At 40.1% G+C, this 22,864-nt stretch overlaps 1 protein-coding gene across 1 annotated transcript in view; it reads left to right on the top strand.

Annotated features, from left to right (window-relative positions):
• IL31RA (interleukin 31 receptor A) overlaps positions 1-22,864 on the top strand; it is a 54,313-nt gene that overhangs the window by 25,976 nt on the left and 5,473 nt on the right. The window contains exons 7-12 of the mRNA XM_059173359.1: positions 4,555-4,634; positions 6,816-7,032; positions 13,424-13,606; positions 14,552-14,653; positions 15,448-15,594; positions 17,494-17,634. Coding sequence (XP_059029342.1) covers positions 4,555-4,634; positions 6,816-7,032; positions 13,424-13,606; positions 14,552-14,653; positions 15,448-15,594; positions 17,494-17,634 — 870 coding nt within the window. The remainder of the gene's footprint in view (positions 1-4,554; positions 4,635-6,815; positions 7,033-13,423; positions 13,607-14,551; positions 14,654-15,447; positions 15,595-17,493; positions 17,635-22,864) is intronic.

Consider the following 22,864-nt stretch of genomic DNA (forward strand, 5'->3'; position numbering starts at 1 on the left):
GTTTTACAGCCAAGTACCATACAAGTTTCAGGTAACATTTGCAATCAATTTCTGTGCTCCCTAGTCCATTTGACAATAATTTATTCCTCTGAATCTTGCTTGAGTTTCCTATGAGACAAAGTTGGTACTAATAGGTGTTCAGCACATTTGCACATATGATCAGATGTCTGGAAATAATCCAGTATCTTCTGAATTTTGTAGCTCCCACTGGAGATGTTCATGTTAGTTCAGTCTACACTACCCATTGGTGGATGTGGTTATACAACATGGGTTCATACAGCACATGGGAAATTGGACTAGATGACTTCCTTTTCTTTCTTTCTTTCTTTCTTTTTTTTTTTTTTTAATTCATTTATTTGAGAGGGATGTAGAAAGAATGTAAGCACAGAGAGAAAGCAAAAGGAGAAGCAGACTTCCCACTGAGCAGAGAGCCTAATGTGGGGCTCCATCCTACGATCTTGAGATCATGACCTGAGCCAAAGGTAGAGGATTAACAAACTAAGCCACCCAGGCACCCCAGCCTAGATAATTTCTAAAGGCTCTTCTCACCCATAGATTCCATTCATCTATGCCACTCAGGCATCTAGTTTTCTATGCCAGGCTCTAGAAGTCCAAGAAAAAAAAAATCACAGAAAATTCCAAATCTTTATGTCTAAGTACTCAGAACAGTACCTTACAAATGGTAAGGGCTATATAAATTTTACATCAATAGAAATGCAGACATGATAAAAGAAAACTACTCAGTTTGTGGATCTCATGTAACTTTTTATTAAAATTACATACAATATTTGGGAACACATTTACATTCTATAGACATCACCTCAAAGTGTCTAATGAACACAAATATAATCATTTACAAATACTAAACAGCACATAAATTACACAGCAAAAAAAATTAAATAAATAAAGTGGCCCATTGGTTATAATCTGTAGGAGAGAGTTGTCTGTCTTAACTGAGCCCTCCCTTTTAAAGGATCAGAAGGCAATACATGTAGTATTGTTGAGTGATGCGTCCTCTGCCTTAGCTACACCTTCTAGCAGATGGTCTAGGAGATTAGGTTCTACTTCAGGTATAACCCTGTTTTGCACTGCCCTCCTGCCACCCTATAGCTGGTGGTCTTCTCTCCAGTGGCCTCCTGGTGCCATTGTGATTCTGGATCTTCTGTTAGCTCATGACAGCCCAGCCACTTCCTCATGTCAGTTTCTGTTTCATCCATTTGTTTTGCTGCCAGAAACAAGATTTACTGTTTCAGCTGATTTGTTATTTTGGCTAGTTGGGCTAGAATTCATTAGCAGTGCCTTAGATGCTGGTGTCGTCTGTGCCTGGTGCTGATGAAATCAACCACTTATTTATCAAAGGCACCGCTGTAGAACTTTTGCTTTTGTTTCTCTTCATTTTTTTCAGGATCCCAGAGAAAACTGATGAAGAAGCACCCCCTTGGCCCCCAGCAAATCCTAATTTCCATTTTCTAATTCATAAACAATTTGTTTCCCTATTTCACAATGGAACGCCAGTTATTTAATATACCCCACCTCAAACCATTTCTAATTGCTTGAAATTTTCTCTTCTAAGTAAAATATGAAACATTATTTATTTTCATTTGGATTTTAATAGATTGATTATTAGGATGATTTATCCACATTTAAGCATATAAGGACACAGATGTAATTACATCCTGATATTCTGATCCTGGCTTTATTACCTAAAATCTTGTAACACTGAAACATACATCTCTGTGTTTCAGAAATGGTGATGATATTACTACCATGCTTAATTATAAGGGTGTGGCAATTAAATGAGGCAAATCAGGTAAAATGCTTAGTATAGTGACACTTGGCTAAAAGTTAACTGTTCTTATTAATTGGTCTTCAGCAAAGCACCAGGGCATGTCTGAGGTGTCTGACTGGTGGTAGTTGTGGATATTCCCAGACTGTAATGGAAGCAACATAGCATCAAATTGTTGCTAACGTGTTCAAAGAATTGATGCCTTTGAATATGTAGATATTTTGATGGATTTGGAAAAATTTAATTTTGCTCTTACAAACACACTGAATTATTACTTTTCTAACTTTGATTATACTGCAAAGCCATTACTAGCTCATGGTTAATGGAAATTTCTGTTCATTGTAGAAGATTTACATGCAGCTCGGGCGATGGTTTTACTAAAAGCTGCATCTGTGGGAAGCTGATAATGGGAAGATGGTTCCTCTTTGGCCTTTATCTGCAGGAAATAGGGGCCTCAGTGAAAAAAGAAAACACTTGATTAAATTCATTTACCATCACCATCTATTACAACTAGATGACTGCCTATGGGATAAATCCAAGGAGAATTTCGCTTGTATTTCTAGCCAAGTCCTTGCAATGATTGATTATCTAATAATTAGTTTATTTTATCTCTGTCCTTCAGATGAATATTTGGGGCTGGATTATAATACACACTTCACCTTTAGATTTGTTTGCTTCTTACTGTCAGTGCTATTATCCCTGAGTCTGACTGAACATAACTGGAATGGAAGTGAGAGATGGAAGTGAGAGATGGAGTGATAATCCTTCCAATTCCATGGGTCACCTGTGAAGTCTCGTGATCTTGGGTCCTTGTGCTAGAGCTTTCTGCCCGGAGGAACTCTGTATTCACATCTCATTGGCTTGTAGACAGGTTGAAACCAGCTTCTTGTTCTCTGAGAAAATTGAGTACAGGTTGTCTGTCTTCTGATTCTTTATTGAAGAGTCGATTTGAAGAAATTGATATTAAAGAATATTGATTTCTTTGGGAAATCAGATAACTTCTGACAGAGCTTGTAAGACAGTAAGATAGTTATCTCAGTGGGGGCACAAATGAACTCAAGTTTTTAAAGTCTAAATAGTTTTGATTTCCTGATATGCTTCTTTTTTTTTTTTTTTTAAGATTTTATTTATTTGTCAGAGAGAGAGAGAGGGAGAGAGAGTGAGCACAGGTAGACAGAATGGCAGGCAGAGGCAGAGGGAGAAGCAGGCTCCCTGCCGAGCAAGGAGCCCAATGTGGGACTCGATCTCAGGACGCTGGGATCATGACCTGAGCCGAAGGCAGCTGCTTAACCAACTGAGCCACCCAGGCGTCCCTCCTGATATGCTTCTTACATAGAATTAGATCTCATCAAGATCAGGGCCTACCAATTAGACTGTTTTACTCACTCCCAGTTCTGCAAGTAGTTGTAGAAATGTGACTCTCCATTGATGACAAAATAGGTTATTGACTTACTTGACCTTTGGCTCATTTTTCTACATTATGAAGTTGTTTTCATTTGGAGTTCAGTAATTTCATCCTAAAACACCTAGTCACCCAAAGTGTGACTGCACATACCTGAAAACAGTCTGTTAGTACTAAAGCAGTTTAGTTCTTGGCCTGAGTGGTTGACTCCATTCTCTGCAGACCTACTTACATTATCTTTAGCCATGTGATTTCCTCAAAAAAAATATTCAGAGTTCATTAACTGCATCTTCAATTAGAGACATTTCTTTTTCCAAATTACAGGCCACTAGCCTTCTGGACAGTTCTTTAGAATTATCTGCTTTCTTCTCCTGGTTAACATGTGTAAGTCATTCTTAAACTAGAAACTCAGGATTTTGAAATTATCCCTGTCTGATCAGATCTTCGGAAGCTAACACACTTGAACTATATTGTCTTGGATTATGTTATTCACGGAAGAACTGTGTGAATCAGGTATAACATTATGCCCTTACATTTTATAGAACAGAAATATGAAAAAAGTACATATGTCATATTTCTCTATTTTGCTCAGCTGTGATTGCAGACATTGGCCTTTATGTTTCCCATTGTCTTTTTAAGAGGATCCTCATGATAAATTCCATTAATTAATTCATTCCCCTAGTCAGCCATTTGCTCCTTCATATGACTGTTTTTTATCAGGCTATGAGAAACAAGCAATTCAATATGAACCTTTTTTGCTTTTTCTGCCACAAAGATCAGCATCAAGCTGATCTTTAAAGCTCAGGTAATGACCTATGGCCTAGCAAAGATTATTTCTCTGCTCCTTTCTTCTTTAGTTCTTTGTTATATTTTATAACATCTTAACATTTTGGGGAGTAGGTCTTACTCTCTCTTTCTTCCTCTCCCTTCCCCAACCTGAAATGGTATAGATAATATCTCTATCTATGTATCTATCTCCCTATTAGTTATCTGTGTCATTCCCAGCTTTAGTGTTTATAGATATTATATCTTAGAGGGCATGAGATGTTACATTTCAATCCAGATTTCAGTTATAAATTATATTATAGTACTTCCTATTGTACTTTTTAAACTTACATTAAGCCATTGGATCTAAGAGCAGTTTTAATTTTTACTTTTGGTTGATGTGAATCCTTTGGTCACAAAATGAAGACATTGTGGATTGTTGTAGTATGGCCATTCCTCCACTGACCACTTTATTCCTCCGGGCTTCCTCCAGCAAACCCTTCCCAACTGCATTTCTAATAGTCCACCCAGCTAATTTCAGCAAATTCTGTTTCAGGTCCCTTCTGTCTTATGTTGAGCACCTCACTCTGTTTCCTTACAGCTCCCTATGGCCTGGATCTGTGGAGAGTCCTGAGACCAGCCAAGGTCAATGGAAGAAGGCCAGTGCAGTTGATGTGGAAGGTGACCACCTTACAGTTTTGTTGTTGTTGTTGTTTTGTTTCTTTTTAAAACCATTGGTTTTTTACACCTCCAGTAACTGTAATTCTTGAAATTTTACCATCTGTGTTTCCTTCCCTAGAGGCTTTATAATGCCCCAAATCTCACTGTGGTTTCACAGTTCACAAAGCCTCATAGGTCATCTTATAGTTGGCCTAAATACACCTTACAGACCCTGCCCCCTCTCTTCTTTGGTCTGAACATTAACATTTAGACAGGTACAAAGTGCAAGTGCATCTTGACCTTCTGGGGAACTACCCCCACACCTCCCCCCCATTCCCCACTGACCCAGGCTGGCTGTAATATTGTATAACACCTACCCCTACATGGGAGAAAAGCACTGACTTGGGGTCAGTTCACTAATGTGGCCTTGGGTCATTGAAAACATACATTGCTCATGTGTCCCTTTGAGTACTAGTATAGTGGGATATAAGGCCAGAACATGAGTCAAATGATCCTTTCTTGGATGGAGGCCTGGGATTGAGGAACAAAGGAGAAAGTGTGGGCATCATGTGGAGAGACAGAGAAAAGAGAAGAGAAGGTTAGACAAAGGACAAAAAAGGAGGGGAAGAGGGAATAAACAGGAAAAGAGAAGGGCAAATATGAGGGGGGAAAAACCCATCCAGGAACCAGGAGAAAAAGATGGGGAAGCTGTGGAGGGGAGAAGAAGGGGAGGAGAGCAGCGAGATGTCAGAACTCTTCAGTAGTGTCCCGAGTTCTCCGGGAACACTCATATTATTTCATGCTTGCTAAAGTCCAGGCAAGTTTAAAATCCTTCTGAAAATGGAAAAATCACTTTCTTTACCGATGATATTCTAATTCCAGTTATGCCTTCTGCTTTTCTCCACTCCCTTCATACCTTAGGACTTTGAGGCCCCCCCAAGTTGTAGAGGCAGCAGGCCAGGGAGAACACAGCCAGGTGTACTGGCCTTTGTAAATCAAGATTGTGTGACTCCCATTTTGTGGTTTCTTTCTCACTGATTAAGTATGAACAAATCACTCAGTCAGTATATTTTGGGGGAAGGAAAGCAAACAATGGCACATATCCGCATATGGTCAGCCACAGAGTGTTGGGTCAAGTAGGCCAACATGTGAATGTGAAGTTCGTGAAATGGACTTGAGTTCCCTCCTCTTTCTTTCCCTCACCTGAAGACTGGTCCTTTTTTTTTTTTTTTGCCTCAGTAGGAGAGGTTTCTAGGAATTAAGTTTGGTTTAAAAGATTGGACTAAAACTGAATAATGCACTGAATAATAATGCACTGAATAATGCACTGATTGCACAGCTCTGTGAATATACTTAAAAAAAATCCCTTAATTGTATGCCTTAAAGTAGTGAATTTTATGGTATCAGAATTACATCTCAATAAAGCTGTTGTTTATAAAAGAAAATGCATTGTCCTAAGAGGTAAAAACCTCCCAGTCATTAGGAAGTTTCTGTCAATTCCTGAAATGGAAAGGCAGTGGGACAAAGTGACTCAGCAAGGTGATCACTAGGCAAAAACATATGGTTAGTAGGTTCAGGTTCAAGGCTGAAGAGAAGAGTCTGGCTTGGAATCTCTGGTGTCCCCTGAGGCTTCTCACCACAGGTTTAGGACTGGTAGGACAACCCTGAATGTTTTAGGCCTCTTAGCTGGGATATCCAGTATGGCTGGTCCAGGGAAGCTAGCTCTTTTCTCAAAGGAGGCGACATGCTGCTTTTTATGTCGCAGCACAGGTACTTTCCAACCCTTGGAAGCTTCCAGAGAAGAGATGACCCAAGGCCAGAACAAAATAGGGATTCTTGGAGGCACTGTCTCACATTTTTAGCTTATACTGTCCTGTCCTGTTCCTGTGGGAGGGAAAGAAAGATAAGCATCAAAATGACTTGCTTACATTGGCTTGCACTTTCTCCTAGTTAAACCTCATGGAATTATACTTCTGTTAAGGGTTGATACCAAGGGACCATTTATCAAAGCTCTTTTGGCCCTTGAAGGATTCATGTTACAGCACAGGGTGTATTATTCATCCCAGAAGGGTGATGACCTAATTGCAGTTTAGCACCTAATAATTAACATTACCCCTCACCCCTCATCCTCACCATTTATTACCATCTCAGTGTCTATCTTTTCTTGTTTCTGGCAATACATTTTGTTTCCTTTGGGTTCAGAAGGCAAGTGGAGCCCCGGTCCTGGAGAAGGCCCTTGGCTACAGGATATGGTACTTTCCAGAAAGCAACACTAATCTCACAGAAACAGTGAACACCACTAACCAGACACATGAACTGCATCTGGGAGGCAAGACCCATTGGGTGTATGTGATTTCTTATAATTCTCTTGGGGAATCTCCGGTGGCCACGCTGAGGATTCCGGCTGTTGATGAAAAGTGTAAGTAGAGTGTCAACATCTTACTTTGATGCCTGGTCCCAACTAGCTGGCCAGGAAGACCCCCTCAAGGATTGCTCTTTCTGTCAATGAAGTGGGAGATTTATAGGTTATGGTGAGGAGACCAAAATCTTGTGGTAATTGATGAACCCCTTGAAATACACTTCCTTTGGAACAAAGCCTGTGTTGAAAAGCAGAGACTTCATAAAGTCATATGAGACAGTCATACACCTAGAAGTTCTACAAGAAGCTTGGATTTGTTTGGTCCGAGTGAGCCATATAAAACTGTCCAAAAACCACGTTTGTCCTCAGTGAAAGAAACTTCTTTTTTGAGTTTTCCCTTTCATGGTATTGACCATGTCCCAGCCTACACTTACTCACTCTTCCATGTTCTTCCTTTTCCCCTTTCCATGTGAATCTTCAGTTAGGAAAATTTATGATGTTTATACGTATCAATAAAGTGCTCATTATACTTTCAATTAAGTAGTTTTAAACATTTTACTGTTTCCAGGCAAACTCATCTTTTATATCGCATGTTGGAATAAAATACTTTCTGTGATTCTTAGTCAAGGAATTGCAGGCAAGGGATTTCTTCTTTCCCACTTTATTTTTCTCTACAAATCTTACTGTTTCTCATTCTATCCATTTTCTCATTCCTCATTTTCTCCCTCAGTTGGATGCAAGTTCCTTGAGCACAGAGATTTTTGTCTGTTTTTCTTTTCCTCCTCTTCCTCTTCCTCACACCAGCCCCCTTCTGTAGCACCTAGACTAGGCATAGAGCAGTTGGCATAGAAAAGGTTCTCAGGGAAAAAAAAGAAAGAAAGAAAGAAAGAAAAGGTGCTCAGTAACTACTTATTGAAACACATCATAGTTAGATAATGCACTCTCTAATTTTTTTTTTTTTTTGCACTCTCTAATTTTTCACCTCTCTTTACTTAGACCTAGACTGGTTCAGACCTTTGCACTACCAGCGCTGGACACATTTGCCTCTACTCCCCTCTTTCTCTTCCCCTTAAACTGAACCCATTTCTTTCCTTGCCTCATTTTGGAACTCCTATGTACAGCTGACTTTTGAACAACATGAGTTTGAACTGGGTGGGTCCACTTATATGCAATTTTTATATGCAATTTTTTTTTACTGTACAATACTATAAATGTATTTTCTCTTATGACTTTCTAAATACCATTTTCTTTTCTCTCATGTTCTTTGTTGTAAAAATATAATACATAGGGGTGCCTGGGTGGCTCAGTGGGTTAAAGCCTCTGCCTTTGGCTCAGGTCATGATCCCAGGGTCCTGAGATCGAGTCCCGCATTAGGCTCTCTGCTCAGCAGGGAGCCTGCTTCCCCCTCTCTCTCTGCCTGCTTCTCTGTCTAGTTGTGATATCTTTCTGTCAAATAAATAAATAAAATTTTTTGAAAAATAAAAAAATTATAATACATAATACATGTAACATGCAAAACATGTATTAATCTACTCTGTTACCAATAAGGCTTCCAGTCAACAGTAGGCTATTAGTAATTAAGTTTTGGGGGAGTCAAAAGTTATACATAGATTTTCAACTGCACGGGGGTTGGTGGCCCTCACCCCCATGTTGTTCAATGGTCAGTTGTATACATATTCTGTGTTTTGAGCTACACTTGACATTACTGTAGTATTTAATAATATTTTTCACCATCCTTAGTTCCTGGCATCCTACTTTCTGCCTATCTGATATCCCTAGTGATAAAGTTTCTGACAAATGTGTGTCATTGAATAAACATTCTTTGTTAGTAGAAGCACTGCCGCATAGTAAAGCCAGTTTCTTGATGTGGCCCTGGAGAGGGAGGCAGTAAAGAATAGTGGATAGAAACATGGACTTTGGAGTCCAACAGCCCTGTATTCATATCTTGGCTTTTTTACTGTGGTGTCTAGATACCACAAACCTTGGGCAACTTATATAACCTTACTAAACCTCAGCTACTTGTAAAATGGAGCTGTTATATAGTAATGCCTCCTTCATGGAGCTGTTGTGTAATGAGATTGTATCTTTAAAATGATTTTCCTAATGCTAATTATTACTATTGTCATTCTTATTTTTAAAAAATTATTTATTTATTTATTTATTTATTTATTTGAGAGAGTACAGGAGGGAGAAAGAGAGAGAGAATCTGAAGCAGACTCTGTGTTGAGTGCAGCCCAGTGGGGGACTTGATCTCACAACTGCAAGATCATGGCCTAGGCTAATCCAGAGTTGGATGCTCAGCAGACAGAGCCACCCAGCTGCCCCAACATTGCCATTCTTAATAAAATTTCTGGTTGATTAATTTTTTATTAGGCAGGGATTATCAACTTTAAAAGTACTATAAAATAATATTTTAGCTAAAATTATGCTAAATTCCCATAGGGTTTTTTTTTGTTGTTGTTGTTGTTAATTTTTCCCAATTCTGAAGGTACTTGCCTTGTGTCAGAAGCATCAGTGTGGGGTGCCTGGGTGGCTCAGTGGGTTAGGCCTCTGCCTTTGGCTCAGGTCATGATCTCAGGGACCTGGGATCAAGCCCCGAATCAGGCTCTCTGCTCAGCGGAGAGCCTGCTTCCCTTCCTCTCTGCCTGCCTCTCTGGCTACTTGTAGTCTCTCTCTGTCAAATAAATAAATTAAATCTTAAAAAAAAAAAAAAAAGAAGCATCAGTGTGATCATCCATTATAATAATCCCAGACCAGATGCAGGCAAGCTACAGCTGTAGACCAAACCTGGCCTGATACCTGTTTTTGTAAATAAAGTTTTATTGAAACACAGCCACACCTATTTGTTTCCATTTGCTTATGTCTCCTCTTGTGTAATAGTGACAGAAATGAATCATTGTGACAAAGACCACATGTCTTATAAAACCTAAAATTTTTACTATTTGGCTTCTTACAGAGAAAGTTTAAAGACTCCTGGTTTAGACGTATAAGAAAGTAATGCTTTATAGAATTTTGTTTAATAAGGTAGAGTCAGCTAGAGAATAGTTATAATAATAATAATTGTTATAGCAGCAACCCTTTCTGCCCATGGGTCCTGTCCCTGTGCTTTAATAAAATCACCTTTTTGCACCAAGATAATAATAATAATAATTGTTATAAGTGTTAACACTTAGTAAGTACACTTATCATATGCTGTTCATTGGTAAATGTCAGGCATTATGCCAAGATGAGATAGGTTAATTTAATGCCTTGAAATGGTCTATGAGGTAGAGGCTATTAGAATCATTTAATAGATGATGAAGTGGAAATTCAGGAAAGCTTGGGAATCTGCCCATGGTTGCTCAGGTGAAATCAAACTCAGGTCTGCATAATCCACAGTTTTACAATATACCAGAATCTTAGACTTGATGCTGCTTGACATTGAACCAGTTATTTACCTGTATGGGCCTCCATTTTATCATCTTTTAAAAAAGGGTTTGGAATAGATACACCTTCATGTTCCTTCTGACCTAAACATCTCTGACTTTTAAAGGACCTTAGCCAGCATGTGGCTCTGGAGTGATCTGAGGTAGGACCCCGAAGAGCACAGCAACTGTGTGGTGTGGGTGAGGAGGCTGTCAGGACTCCTGAGGCAGAGCTGAGGGTAGCCTTAGACAGCTAAGGAGAGCACCACAGTGCCTGAGGGCTGTATTTGATGGCCCACAGTGACTGCCTTCATGCAGACCATGAGAACTTAAAAATGTTAGCAGTCAAAGCCCCTTTTCCCCTCTTCCAGGATGAATATGGATTTTCTATAGCACCTGGGGGTATGTTGTATTTGGAGAAATTGTTCAAATGTTCTTGTTGAATAATGGAGGGGTCCAGGAGAGTTTACATACAGCAGAGTGATGATTTGGAAACTTCTCCTTCAGCACCCTTGACACTGCCCAGGCTCTTTCACAGTTGCCATGGCTTAATTGAACCTTTTCCACACCTCTTGTGGCCCAGGGCCTGGGCTGTTCCATTTATCCCTATAGCATGTTTGGCTCTTTCAACCTCACCTCTGCTCCTCAGATAGCCAGTGTTGGTAAAGAAAAGGACTGTGGGCTTAGGAATCAACACTCATTCCTATCTTCAGGTCAGGATTTGTGTGCAAGTAATTATTACGAAAGTGCCTCCAGGGAGACCAGCAAAGGATGTGAAGGAAACACAGCCAGGGAATGGGAGTTGGCCAAGTCAAAGGTGCCATGTGATTTTCCCAGGGCTGCTGTAACAATGGGCCACAGACGCAGTGGCTTCTAACAACAGAAATTTACTGTCCCATTGTTCTGGAGGCCAGAAGTCTAAAACGAAGGTGTTGGCAGGGCTGTGCTCTAGGGGAGGATCCTTCCTTACCTATTCCAGCTTTTGGAAGCCCCAGGCATTCCTTGGCTTATAACAGCATAACTTCAGTCTCTGCCTGGGTCTTCACATGGCCAGCTTCCTATGTCTCTTTGTTTCTGTGTCCAAATCCGTTCATGAGGACATCAGTCATAATGGGTTAAGGATCCACTCTCTTAACTACTAATATCCACAGCAATCTGATTTCCTGATAAGGTTACATTCTGGAGTACTGAGGATTTCTTTTTTGTGGGACACAGTTCCACCCATAATGGGTACAATTTGCAACAAAAACCTAAGGAAGAATGGTTCCAGCATGGCCTGCAAGGGGACTGTGGAGTAAGTTGAGGGCACAGTTCTTCCAACAAAGCAACATACACACACACACACCCCAAATAGTAAGAAGGGATTGAGCAGATCAGAGAGCATGAACATTACCTTCTACAAGAGGCTAGGGAGGGTTCCAGAAGCTCTAGAAATGCCTTTCAGCCTGACCAGAATGGTAACTGAGGATGCTTAGAGGCTATGGGTGAGAGTGGGAGTGGTGGGAGCTCTAGAGATCACATGTTGTTGATGTCCTGGCCACTATCCCTACTCCAGGTTTACATTTCCTTCATGCCTCAGTTGCCCTTCCTGATCCTTTTAGATCGACAAATTTCCTGGCCTTTCTCTGGGACTAGCAGCTGGAGTATCTCATAAAGGCCCAGTCTGAGAAAAGGATTCATAAACTGTGGCCTTCAAGAACAGAGGCTCGTAAAGGTGCATACAGCCTGCTGGGGCTTGTTGCCTACAAATAGCAGGATTCAGTACTCCCAGACCTCACACCAAATTCTACACTTGGCTAGGCTTCTAGCTTCGGAAAGCTTTTTGATTTTTTTTGGAAGGACACTGCCTCCTGCCTTATCCAGGACTATCTTTGGTGTTCATTGAAACATACTTTGTTAATTGTAATTTTGAAGCCTCAGGCATACTGTGGGTGATAAGGGGCAGAGGAGAGTGGCACCCCATGATCTTCTGGGCCCCACCTACTTGTGCTCCCCTTCTGTGCCACATGTCCTCCAGTAGTTCTCCTTTCTTCTTATTTAAACATTTTTAATAAGATAGCTATCTGATTCTAATTAAATCTTAGGTATTGTATTGAAACTCTTAGGTATTTTATTTATTCTATTTAAAATCTTAGGTATTGCATTGTATTTAAATTTTTTTTAAGATTTTATTTATTTATTTGACAGAGTAAGAGAGAAGACAAGCAGGCAGAGTGGCTGGCAGAGGGAGAGGGGGAAAGCAGGCTCTCTCCTAAGCAGAGAGCCTGACGTGGGGCTTGATCCTTAGATCCTGGGATCATGACCTGAGCTGAAGGTAGTCACTTAACCAACTGAGCCACCCAGGTGCGCCCCACCCTTTCCCCCCACCCCAAGATTTTATTTGTAACTTTTCTATTAAAGGAATCCTTGTTGCTTGTTTCAAGACAAGAGGGTTTTTTTGTTGTTGTTGTTGTTTGTTTGTTTTGTTAGGGCTGCAGAAAATGTCATTTACATATCAGTCATATCTAGGTGCTTTGAAGTGTGTGTCTACATCTTTCTGGTATATACAGTTCTCACGGCCTTGTGGATAGGAATCTATAGCCAGGTTGTGTGGGACCAGCCTAGATAGTTGAAATTTGAAGTCACCTCCCAGGTATGCCTTTAGGGGCGTGATCTCCCAGCTCCCAGCCATAGAATTACTGGTACCTGGAATTCTGCTTTTAGAGATTCATTCTTTGTCTAAACTTGCTTCCTTTTACTTGCACAGGCACCTATGGAAGGTAAGTCTTGTGACTCAGCAACTTTCAAATGAGATTCTTTCTTGGAAATAGGTAAATTTTGGAGACATAAGGAAAAATTAAGAAGATACTTAATCAACAAACGTAGGAGGCAAGGAAAAGTGGTACAATAAAAAAGATGGAAACAGCACCATTAAGAGGAGGCCTCAGTAGAGATCTTGAATTTTGATTTTCTTTACAGTTTGGGCAGTGGATGAAGCTAGTGTGGTTGGTGCATTTGGAGAATGAGTTGGGCAGCTTTCTCTCTTTTTTTTTCCCCTCCTCTCTTAGCATTTCAGTGCATTGAGGCCATGCAGGCCTGCCTCACTCAGGACCAGCTGATAGTGGAGTGGCAAAGCTCTGCTCCAGATGTGGACACATGGATGGTTGAATGGTTCCCCGATTTGGACTCAGAGCCCTCCACTTTTTCCTGGGAATCTGTGTCTCAGGCCAGGAACTGGACAATCCAGAAAGGTATCCATTGTGGACCCCACAAGTTCCTTCTATATAAGATTCAGTTTCATTTCCACTAGTTTTAAGATCTTTAACTTTGACTCTAAAGCTGTAGATGCAGTTTTGGACATCTTTGGTTGTCCTTTGGACAAAGCAAGTGCAGGCCCAGTGAAGTGCCATATTTCTTGGTGGTTCCCACTTAGGCTGGGCCAGGAATATATGGATATCAGACTTGGTATATGGTCTATTTACAGGTGGAAATCACCATATTGACCTCACCATCAGAGAGCCCTTCCTGGATATCTTTGATCATGTGGGTAATGCTAGGGTTTTTCTCCCACTAGTCTTGCCCAGGCTACCCTTTTAGTTCTGGTTCCCTGTTTAAGATCTAGGTCCCCTCTCCAAGTAAGTGATATAAGGAATAGACTTCTTTTAAAGAAAGTCCCTGCTCCTTGAAAGACAGATGAATGAGGCTTTACCCTCCCAATCCTGCCAGTCTAACCATTTAATACTTAATGGCACCATATAAAGGATTATACTCATGCAGGGATTCATGGTAGAGGAGCTAGAATTCATGGAATCTGAGTTCTCAGGATGATATGGTATTGAGAGAAGGATTAAGTTTTATTCTGTAGTGCTTCCAAATCATGTAACAAAATCCATGATAGAGGAAGGACTGGATCTCTTACTTTTCCCTTCCTGGTTGGCTCTGTCATTTCATTAGAGTGGTGTAGACTTAGTTCTAATAGTTAATTTTAAAAGGTTAGAATTGGACAGTGGAGATGATCCATCCTAACCTCCTTGTTTTCCAGATGTGGAAACAGTAGAGAAATGTTCTTACATTAGAGTATATGTCCATACTTACATATGTCCTCTAAGACGTAGATGTAACTCGATCTAATGATTCTCCTTTGCCAGCCTCTGAGCATAAGGCTTATTTTCTGTCTCTCTCCCTCTTCTTTACAGATGAATTAAAACCCTTCCAGTGCTATAACATCTCTGTTTATCCAGTGTTGGGAGACCGAGTGGGCCAGCCATATTCCATTCAGGCTTATGCTCAAGAAGGCAGTATGTATGCAAAGGCCCCATGGGGCAAGGAAACCCTGGGGCCTGTCCAACAACCACACGAGGCTGTGAATGTCTTTAGCCCATTCACAGTTGTCTTAGCGCTTAGCTGTGCTGCACCTTCAGCTTGGAAGCTTCATACGCTTGACACAGTTGCGGTCAGGTTGTAGGTTTATTGGATTTCAAAGCTGGGATAGAAGTTAGAGATCCTCAAGTCCAAGCCCCTCATTCTACAAATGGAAAATCAAGGCTCAGAGAGGTAAAATAATTTGTCCAACCTCACAAAGGAACTTAGGGCCAATAGGCTTGTAAGCAAAAATAACATAGACCAAGTTAGGGACCTTACAGAGTTAATCCTAAATTGGAGGTGCAAAAAATTATTTTTGTGTTGCTATTGTACGGTACAACTCATGGGTTGTACTGATGAACTGCCCAGACTTTATTCTTTATCTTTTGGAGGTTAACCTTATCCAGATTCAACATTAGAAAATCTTTCCTGTCACTCAAAACTAACCCCGGGTGCCTGTCCTGCAGCTGTATTTGATACTAGCTATTATTGATACGAATGAAAGCTGAATGCAAAATGAGAGTGGGGGCTCTGTCAGAAAGTACTTTTTTTGCAGGCCTTTAACAGTGTTTTCCTTCTGTTCAAGATGGATAATTCCATCTTTTCCCTACTCTGCTCCGGCCTCCCATCTCTGGCCCCGATTTGCCTTGAGTACCACCCACAGCTCTGGGGAAAAGGATCTTCCCAGCTGTGATTCAGTGCTTATTGTTTTTCTCCCTGGCCTGTAAAGTTCCGTCAGTGGGTCCTGTGACTGAGGCAGACAACATTGGTGTGAAGACAGTCACAATCATGTGGAAAGAGATTCCCAAGAGTCAGAGAAATGGCTTCATCAGCAACTACACCATATATTACCAAACCGAAGATGGAAAGGAGTTCTGTAAGTGTGCTTGTAGCCGAGCTGGAAAGCCCCCGAACCCCAAAGAGTTGCTGTGGGTACACCTGCTGTAGGGGTTGGTGCCCTGTAATCTCACATGAATCACTTAGCCTCTTTGACAACCTCTCTGATAATGAGGCCAAGAACACCTACCTCTTGAGTTTTTTGGAGTCAAATGAGAGTGAAATGACAGTACCTAAGAATCAAAAGGAGTGTTTGTGGTCAGGCTGTGAACAAGCTGGCCTTCTGGGAGCTTCCCAATCATTAATGCAGACTCTTTAATACTCTGCATTAAAGAGTAGAGTGGTGAGACCTACCTCAGTGCAGCACCCTCTACCCTGATTCCTTTTGCCCACTGTCAAGTCATACTTTTGCTTGAATCCACAATATCTACTGACATCCTCAATTCTGGGCTAGGCTTGGATTCCTATTTAGGCTAACTTTTTTTTTTGTTATAGTAAAATACATAAAGCATAAAATTTATCACTCAAAACATTTGAAAGTGTACCAGTTAGTGGCACTGAGTATATCAATAATGTTGTGCCACCATCATCTCTATCTGTTTCTATCCCAAATAGAAACCCTATACCCATTAATCAGTCTCTTCTCATTGTCTTTTTCCCACAGTCCCTGGAAACCTCAAAATTGCTTTCTGTCTTTTGGATTTACATATTCTGGCTATCTCATATAAATGGGATCATACAATATGAGGCTTTTTGAATCTGGCTTCTCTTACTTAGCATTGTGTTTTCAAAGTTTATCCATCTTTTAGGTTGTAATAATATCTCATTCCTTTTTATAGCTGAAGAATATTCTAATCTATGGATAGTCTGCATTTTGTTTATCCATTCACCAGTTGATGGGCATTTGGGTTGTTTCCACTTTTTGGCTACTGTAATTAATACTGTAGGCAAATACTCTTTGAGTATTTACTTTTAATTCTTTGGGGCACATACCTCAGAGTGGAATTGCTGACCCATATGATAATTCTGGTTTAATTTTTTGAGAAACCACCCAGCTGTTTTCCATAGTGGCTGCCCCATATTACATGCCCACTAGCAATGGATGAGAGTTACAATTTCTCCATATTCTTACCAACACTTATATTATTGTTACTATCATGGGGGGTATGAAATGGTTTCTCAATTCATTTTGTATTTCCTTAATAATTAATGATGTAGAACATCTTTGCATGTGCTTATCGGCCATTTGTATATCTTATTTGAGAAAGTCTGTTCAATTTCTTTGCCCATTTTTATTTTATTTATTTATTTGACAGACAGAGATCACAAATAGGCAGAGAGGCAGGCAGAGAGAGAAGAGTAAGAGGCTTCCTGCTAAGCAGAGAGCCCAATGTGGAGCTCCATCCCAGGACCCTGGGATCATGACCTGAGCCAAAGGCAGAGGCTTTAACCCACTGAGCCACCCAGATGCCCCACTTTGCCCATTTTTAAATTGGGTTGTTAGTCTTTCAGTTTTTGAGTCATAAGATTATGTTAGAAGTTTCTTATAAAATATATGATTTGCAAACATTTTTTTCCATTTTATGGATTGTCTTTTCACTCTCTTGATAATATCTTTTGATACACAAAAGTTTTTAATTTTGGTGAAGTCCAGATTAATCTATTTTCTTTTGTTACTTATGTATTAAGTATCATATGTACTGCCAAATTCAAAGCCACTATTTACCCTATGTTGTCTTCAAAGAGATTTATAGTGTTAGCTTTTATGTTTATGTCTTTGCTATATCTTTCTATAATTTTAAGCAGAACATGGATAGATTGGGGTATTTGATTGGATGACTTGGAGGTACAGGTCCCAGTGCTCTTATTTCACTCTTCCTAAGGCACAGTTTTTACTTGGGCTTGGCTGTTGTGTTTGACTTCTATATTTTTCCTTTAGCCAAGACAGTCAACCCCAATATCCTGCAGTATGGCCTGGAGTCCCTGACACGAAAGACCTCTTATACTCTTCAGGTCATGGCCAGCACAAGTGCTGGGGGAACCAATGGCACCAAGATAAACTTCAAGACATTATCAATTAGTGAGTATTTCCTTTATGCCTTGCGTAAGTCTCCTTGGCATTTCCCTTATGGCGGTTGGAGATGATGTTTGCTAAAGGCAGGGGGAAGCCTAATGAAAGGGAAGTACTTAAGTAAGAAGAACCATCTGCCCTCTGGCTCATTAACTTTCCTGGAAGGCTTATGGTTGAGGAGAGAAGTAGAGAGAGCAGACATATTGAGAAATGAATTTGAAAAGACTGGTCATTTTTTTCCTTCATCATGGGTAGTCCCATGTCATCTTGAGGAGAAGGGTTCAAGTTAATTCCAACTTCATTTCAGTACATACCAACCTCTGCTCCAAAGCTGCCACAGGTTCATAGTCACCAGTATCTGTGTTCCAGAGGTTGCTACAGAGTGGGGCCTTGGAGAGAAAACCTTGGTTTAACTAGCACCATTGTCCACAGGAAGGAACTTAACTTCCATCATTTGTGGAGATTTTTGAGCAAAAATGTACATAATATGTTCTACTTACCAGTTTTTACATTAAAAAATAGCAAGAAAAATTTAGTAACAAAATGTAGTGTTGATGATGGTTATGGGAAATATTCAAGAGGAAAGGAAGCTAGAATGAGAGGAGAAATGAAGAAAGAAAGAAGGAGAATGTGAGAAACAGAAATATGTTAATTTTCTCAAGTCCTTGAGGAGCAGAGATTTGATTTTAAGGATATACTAGAACTGTTTTAAGAATTATTTATATTAAAAGTGAAGAGACATTGCCAGTTTTTTCAGTAAAAGGTAAACAGAGTCTGGTATAAGTTCTCTCTCCTTCTCTCTCTCTCACTTTTTTTTTAGAGAGAGAGAGAGAGAGAGCATATGAGCAGAGGGTGGGGAGGAGCAGAAAGAGAGAGAGAATCTTAAGCAGGCTCCAGGCTTAGAGTGGAGCGCAATGCAGGGTTCAACCTCATGACCATGGGACTGGATCTGAAATCAAGACACCCAACACATTGAGCCACCCAGACCCCCCTGGTTTAAGTATTCTTGAAAGCCTCTTGCTTATCACATTTTCAAAAGTATAAAACTATCTTTATGGTTCTGGAAAATGTAAATACAGTATGTGTTTCCACATAGAAAACATGTTCTGTTTTTATGGGCTAACACTGCCTTTTTTGGAGTTCTTTTTGATATTGTTCTGTAGAATCTTTAAAAATCATATAGTATTTTTGCAGCACTAGGCATAGATTGCATCATCTGCTAGAATTTTCTCCATGGGTCAAATTTAAGGCAAGAGCCTGCCTTGGAGCCTTGGTGTTTCTTACACTTGTTTGCAGATTACAGATCTCCCTGCTTCTGTCTTCGTTCCTCTGCAGTCTATTCTCCACACGGCATTCAGAGTTTAAAACCCTAGCTCCCTGCTTGAAACCCACCAGTTGCTTCTGCTGTATGTTAAATAAAATGCAAATTCCTACCCACAGCTTTCAGTATCCTTCCTGAGCTGGGGTTTACTGACCTCCTCTCCTACCGCGTTCTGTTTCTATCTATGCTCTCTAACTTCTTCCTGCTTTTGCCTCTGCTGTTCCTTATGCCAGGAATGCTTTCTCCTTGTTTTTGCATGAGTGTTTCTTCTCGTTATTTTTATTTAATTTTTTATTTTTTATAAACATATATTTTTATCCCCAGGGGTACAAATCTGTGAATCACCAGGTTTACACACTTCACAGCACTCACCATAGCACACATACCCTCCCCAATGTCCATAACCCCACCCCCCTTCTCCCAACCCCCTCCCCCCAGCAACCCTCAGTTTGTTTTGTGAGATTAAGAGTCACTTATGGTATGTGCTTTGGTGAGTGCTGTGAAGTGTGTAAACCTGGTGATTCACAGACCTGTACCCCTGGGGATAAAAATACATGTTTATAAAAAATTAAAAATTAAAAAAAAAAAGAGTCACTTATGGTTTGTCTCCCTCCCAATCCCATCTTGTTTCATTTATTCTTCTCCTACCCCCTTAACCCCCCATGTTGCATCTCCACTTCCTTATATCAGGGAAATCATATGATAGTTGTCTTTTTCCGACTGATTTATTTCGCTAAGCATGATACCCTCTAGTTCCATCCACATTGTCGCAAATGGCAAGGTTTCATTTCTTTTGATGGCTGCATGGTATCCCATTGTGTATATATACCACATCTTCTTTATCCACTCATCTGTTGATGGAAATCTAGGTGCTTTCCATTGTTTGGCTATTGTGGACATTGCTGCTATAAACATTCAGGTGTACGTGCCCTTTTGGATCACTGCATTTGTATCTTTAGGGTAAATATCCAGTAGTGCAATTGCTGGGTCATAGGGTAGCTCTATTTTCAACTTTTTGAGGAACCTCCATGCTGTTTTCCAGAGCGGTTGCACCAGCTTGCATTCCCACCAACAGTGTAGGAGGGTTCCCCTTTCTCCGCATCCTCACCAGCATCTGTCATTTCCTGCCTTGTTAATTTTAGCCATTCTGACTGATGTGAGGTGGTATCTCATTGTGGTTTTGATCTGTATTTCCCTGATGCTGAGTGATGTGGAGCATTTTTTCATGTGTCTGTGGGCCATCTGGATGTCTTCTTTGCAGAAATGTCTGTTCATGGCCACTGCCCATTTCTTGATTGGATTATTCGTTCTTTGGGTGTTAAGTTTGATAAGTTATTTATGGATTTTGGACACTAGCCCTTTATCTGATATGTCGTTTGCAAATATCTTCTCCCATTCCCTGGATTGTCTTTTGGTTTTGTTGACTGTTTCCTTTGTTGTGCAAAAGCTTTTGTTCTCGATGAAGTCCCAATAGTTCATTTTGACCTTGCTTCCCTTGCCTTTGGCGATGTTCCTGGGAAGATGTTGCTGCGGCTGAGGTGGAAGAGGTTGCTGCCTGTGTTCTCCTCAAGGATTTTGATGGATTCTTTTCTCACATTGAGGTCCTTCATCCATTTTGAGTCTATTTTCGTGTGTGGTGTAAGGAAATGGTCCAATTTCATTTTTCCGCATGTGGCTGTCCAATTTTCCCAACACCATTTATTGAAGAGGCTCTCTTTTTTCCATTGGACATTCTTTCCTGCTTTGTCAAAGATTAGTTGACCATAGAGTTGAGGGTCTATTTCTGGGCTCTCTATTCTGTTCTATTGATCTACGTGTCTGTTTTTGTGCCAGTACCATGCTGTCTTGATGATGACAGCTTTGTAATAGAGTTTGAAGTCCGGAATTGGGATGCCACCAACTTTGGCTTTCTTTTTCAATATTCCTTTGGCTATTCGAGGTCTTTTCTGGTTCCATATAAATTTTAGGATTATTTGTCCCATTTCATTGAAAAAGATGGATAGTACTTTGATAGAATTGCATTAAATGTGTAGATTGCTTTAGGTAGCAAAGACATTTTCACAATATTTATTCTTCCAATCCAGGAGCATGGAACATTTTCCATTTCTTTGTGTCTTCCTCAATTTCTTTCATGAGTACTTTATAGTTTTCTGAGTTTAGATTCTTTGCCTCTTTGGCTAGGTTTATTCCTAGTTATCTTATGGTTTTGGGTGCAATTGTAAATGGGATTGACGCCTTAATTTCTCTTTCTTCTGTCTTGTTGTTGGTGTAGAGAAATAAACTGATTTCTGTGCATTGATTTTATATCCTGACACTTTACTGAATTCCTGTACAGTTCTAGCAGTTTTGGAGTGGAGTGTTTTGGGTTTTCCACATATAGTATCATATCATCTGCAAAGAGTGATAGTTTGACTTCTTCTTTGCCAATTTGGATGCCTTTAATTTCCTTTTGTTGTCTGATTGCTGAGGCTAGGACTTCTAGACTATGTTGAATAGCAGTGGTGATAATGGACATCCCTGCTGTGTTCCTGACCTTAGCGGAAAAGCTTTCAGTTTTTCTCCATTGAGAGTGATATTTGTGGTGGGTTTTGATAGATGGCTTTGATAATATTGAGGTATGTGTGCTCCATCCCTACACTTTGAAGAGTTTTGGTCAGGAAGGGATGCTGTACTTTGTCAAATGCTTTTTCAGCATCTATTGAGAGTATCATATGGTTCTTGTTCTTTCTTTTATTAATGTGTTGTATCACATTGATTGATTTGCGGATGTTGAACCAACCTTGCAGCCCTGGAATAAATCCCACTTGGTCGTGGTAAATAATCCTTTTAATGTACTGTTGGATCCTATTGGCTGGTATTTTGGTGAGAATTTTCGCATCTGTGTTCATCAAGGATATTGGTTTGTAGTTCTCTTTTTTGATGGGATCCTTGTCTGGTTTTGGGATCAAGGTGATGCTGGCCTCATAAAATGAGTTTGGAAGTTTTCCTTCCATTTCTATTTTTTGGAACAGTTTCAGGAGAATAGGAATTAGTTCTTCTTTAAATGTTTGGTAGAATTCCCCCGGGAAGCCGTCTGGCCTTGGGCTTTTGTTTGTTTGGAGATTTTTGATGACTGTTTCAACCTCCTTATGGGTTGTGGGTCTGTTCAGGCTTTCTGTTTCTTCCTGGTTCAGTTGTGGTAGTTTATATGTCTCTAGGAATGCATCCATTTCTTCCAGATTGTCAAATTTGTTGGTGTAGAGTTGCTTATAGTATGTTCTTATAATTGTCTGTATTTCTTTGGTGTTAGTTGTGATCTCTCCTCTTTCATTCATGATTTTATTTGGGTCTTTTCTCTTTTCTTTTTGATAAGTCTGGCCAGGGGTTTATCAATCTTATTAATTCTTTCAAAGAACCAGCTCCTAGTTTCGTTGATTTGTTCTATTGTTTTTTGGGTTTCTATTTCATTGATTTCTGCTCTGATCTTTATGATTTCTCTTCTCCTGCTGGGTTTAGGGTTTCTTTCTTGTTCTTTCTCTAGCTCCTTTAGGTGTAGGGTTAAGTTGTGTACCTGAGACCTTTCTTGTTTCTTGAGAAAGGCTTGTACTGCTATATATTTTCCTCTCCAGACTGCCTTTGTTGTGTCCCACAGATTTTGAACTTTTATGTTTTCATTATCATTTGTTTCCATGAATTTTTTCAATTCTTTAATTTCCTGGTTGACCCATTCATTCTTTAGAAGGATGCTGTTTAGTCTCCATGTATTTGGGTTCTTTCCAAATTTCCTCTTGTGATTGAGTTCTAGCTTCAGAGCACTGTGGTCTAAAAATATGCAGGGAATGATCCCAATCTTTTGATACTGGTTGAGTCCTGATTTAGGACCGAGGATGTGATCTATTCTGGAGAATGTTCCATGTGCACTAGAGAAGAATGTGTATT

Source organism: Mustela lutreola, chromosome 5, assembly GCF_030435805.1.
Source record: "Mustela lutreola isolate mMusLut2 chromosome 5, mMusLut2.pri, whole genome shotgun sequence".
Lineage (NCBI taxonomy): Eukaryota > Metazoa > Chordata > Mammalia > Carnivora > Mustelidae > Mustela > Mustela lutreola.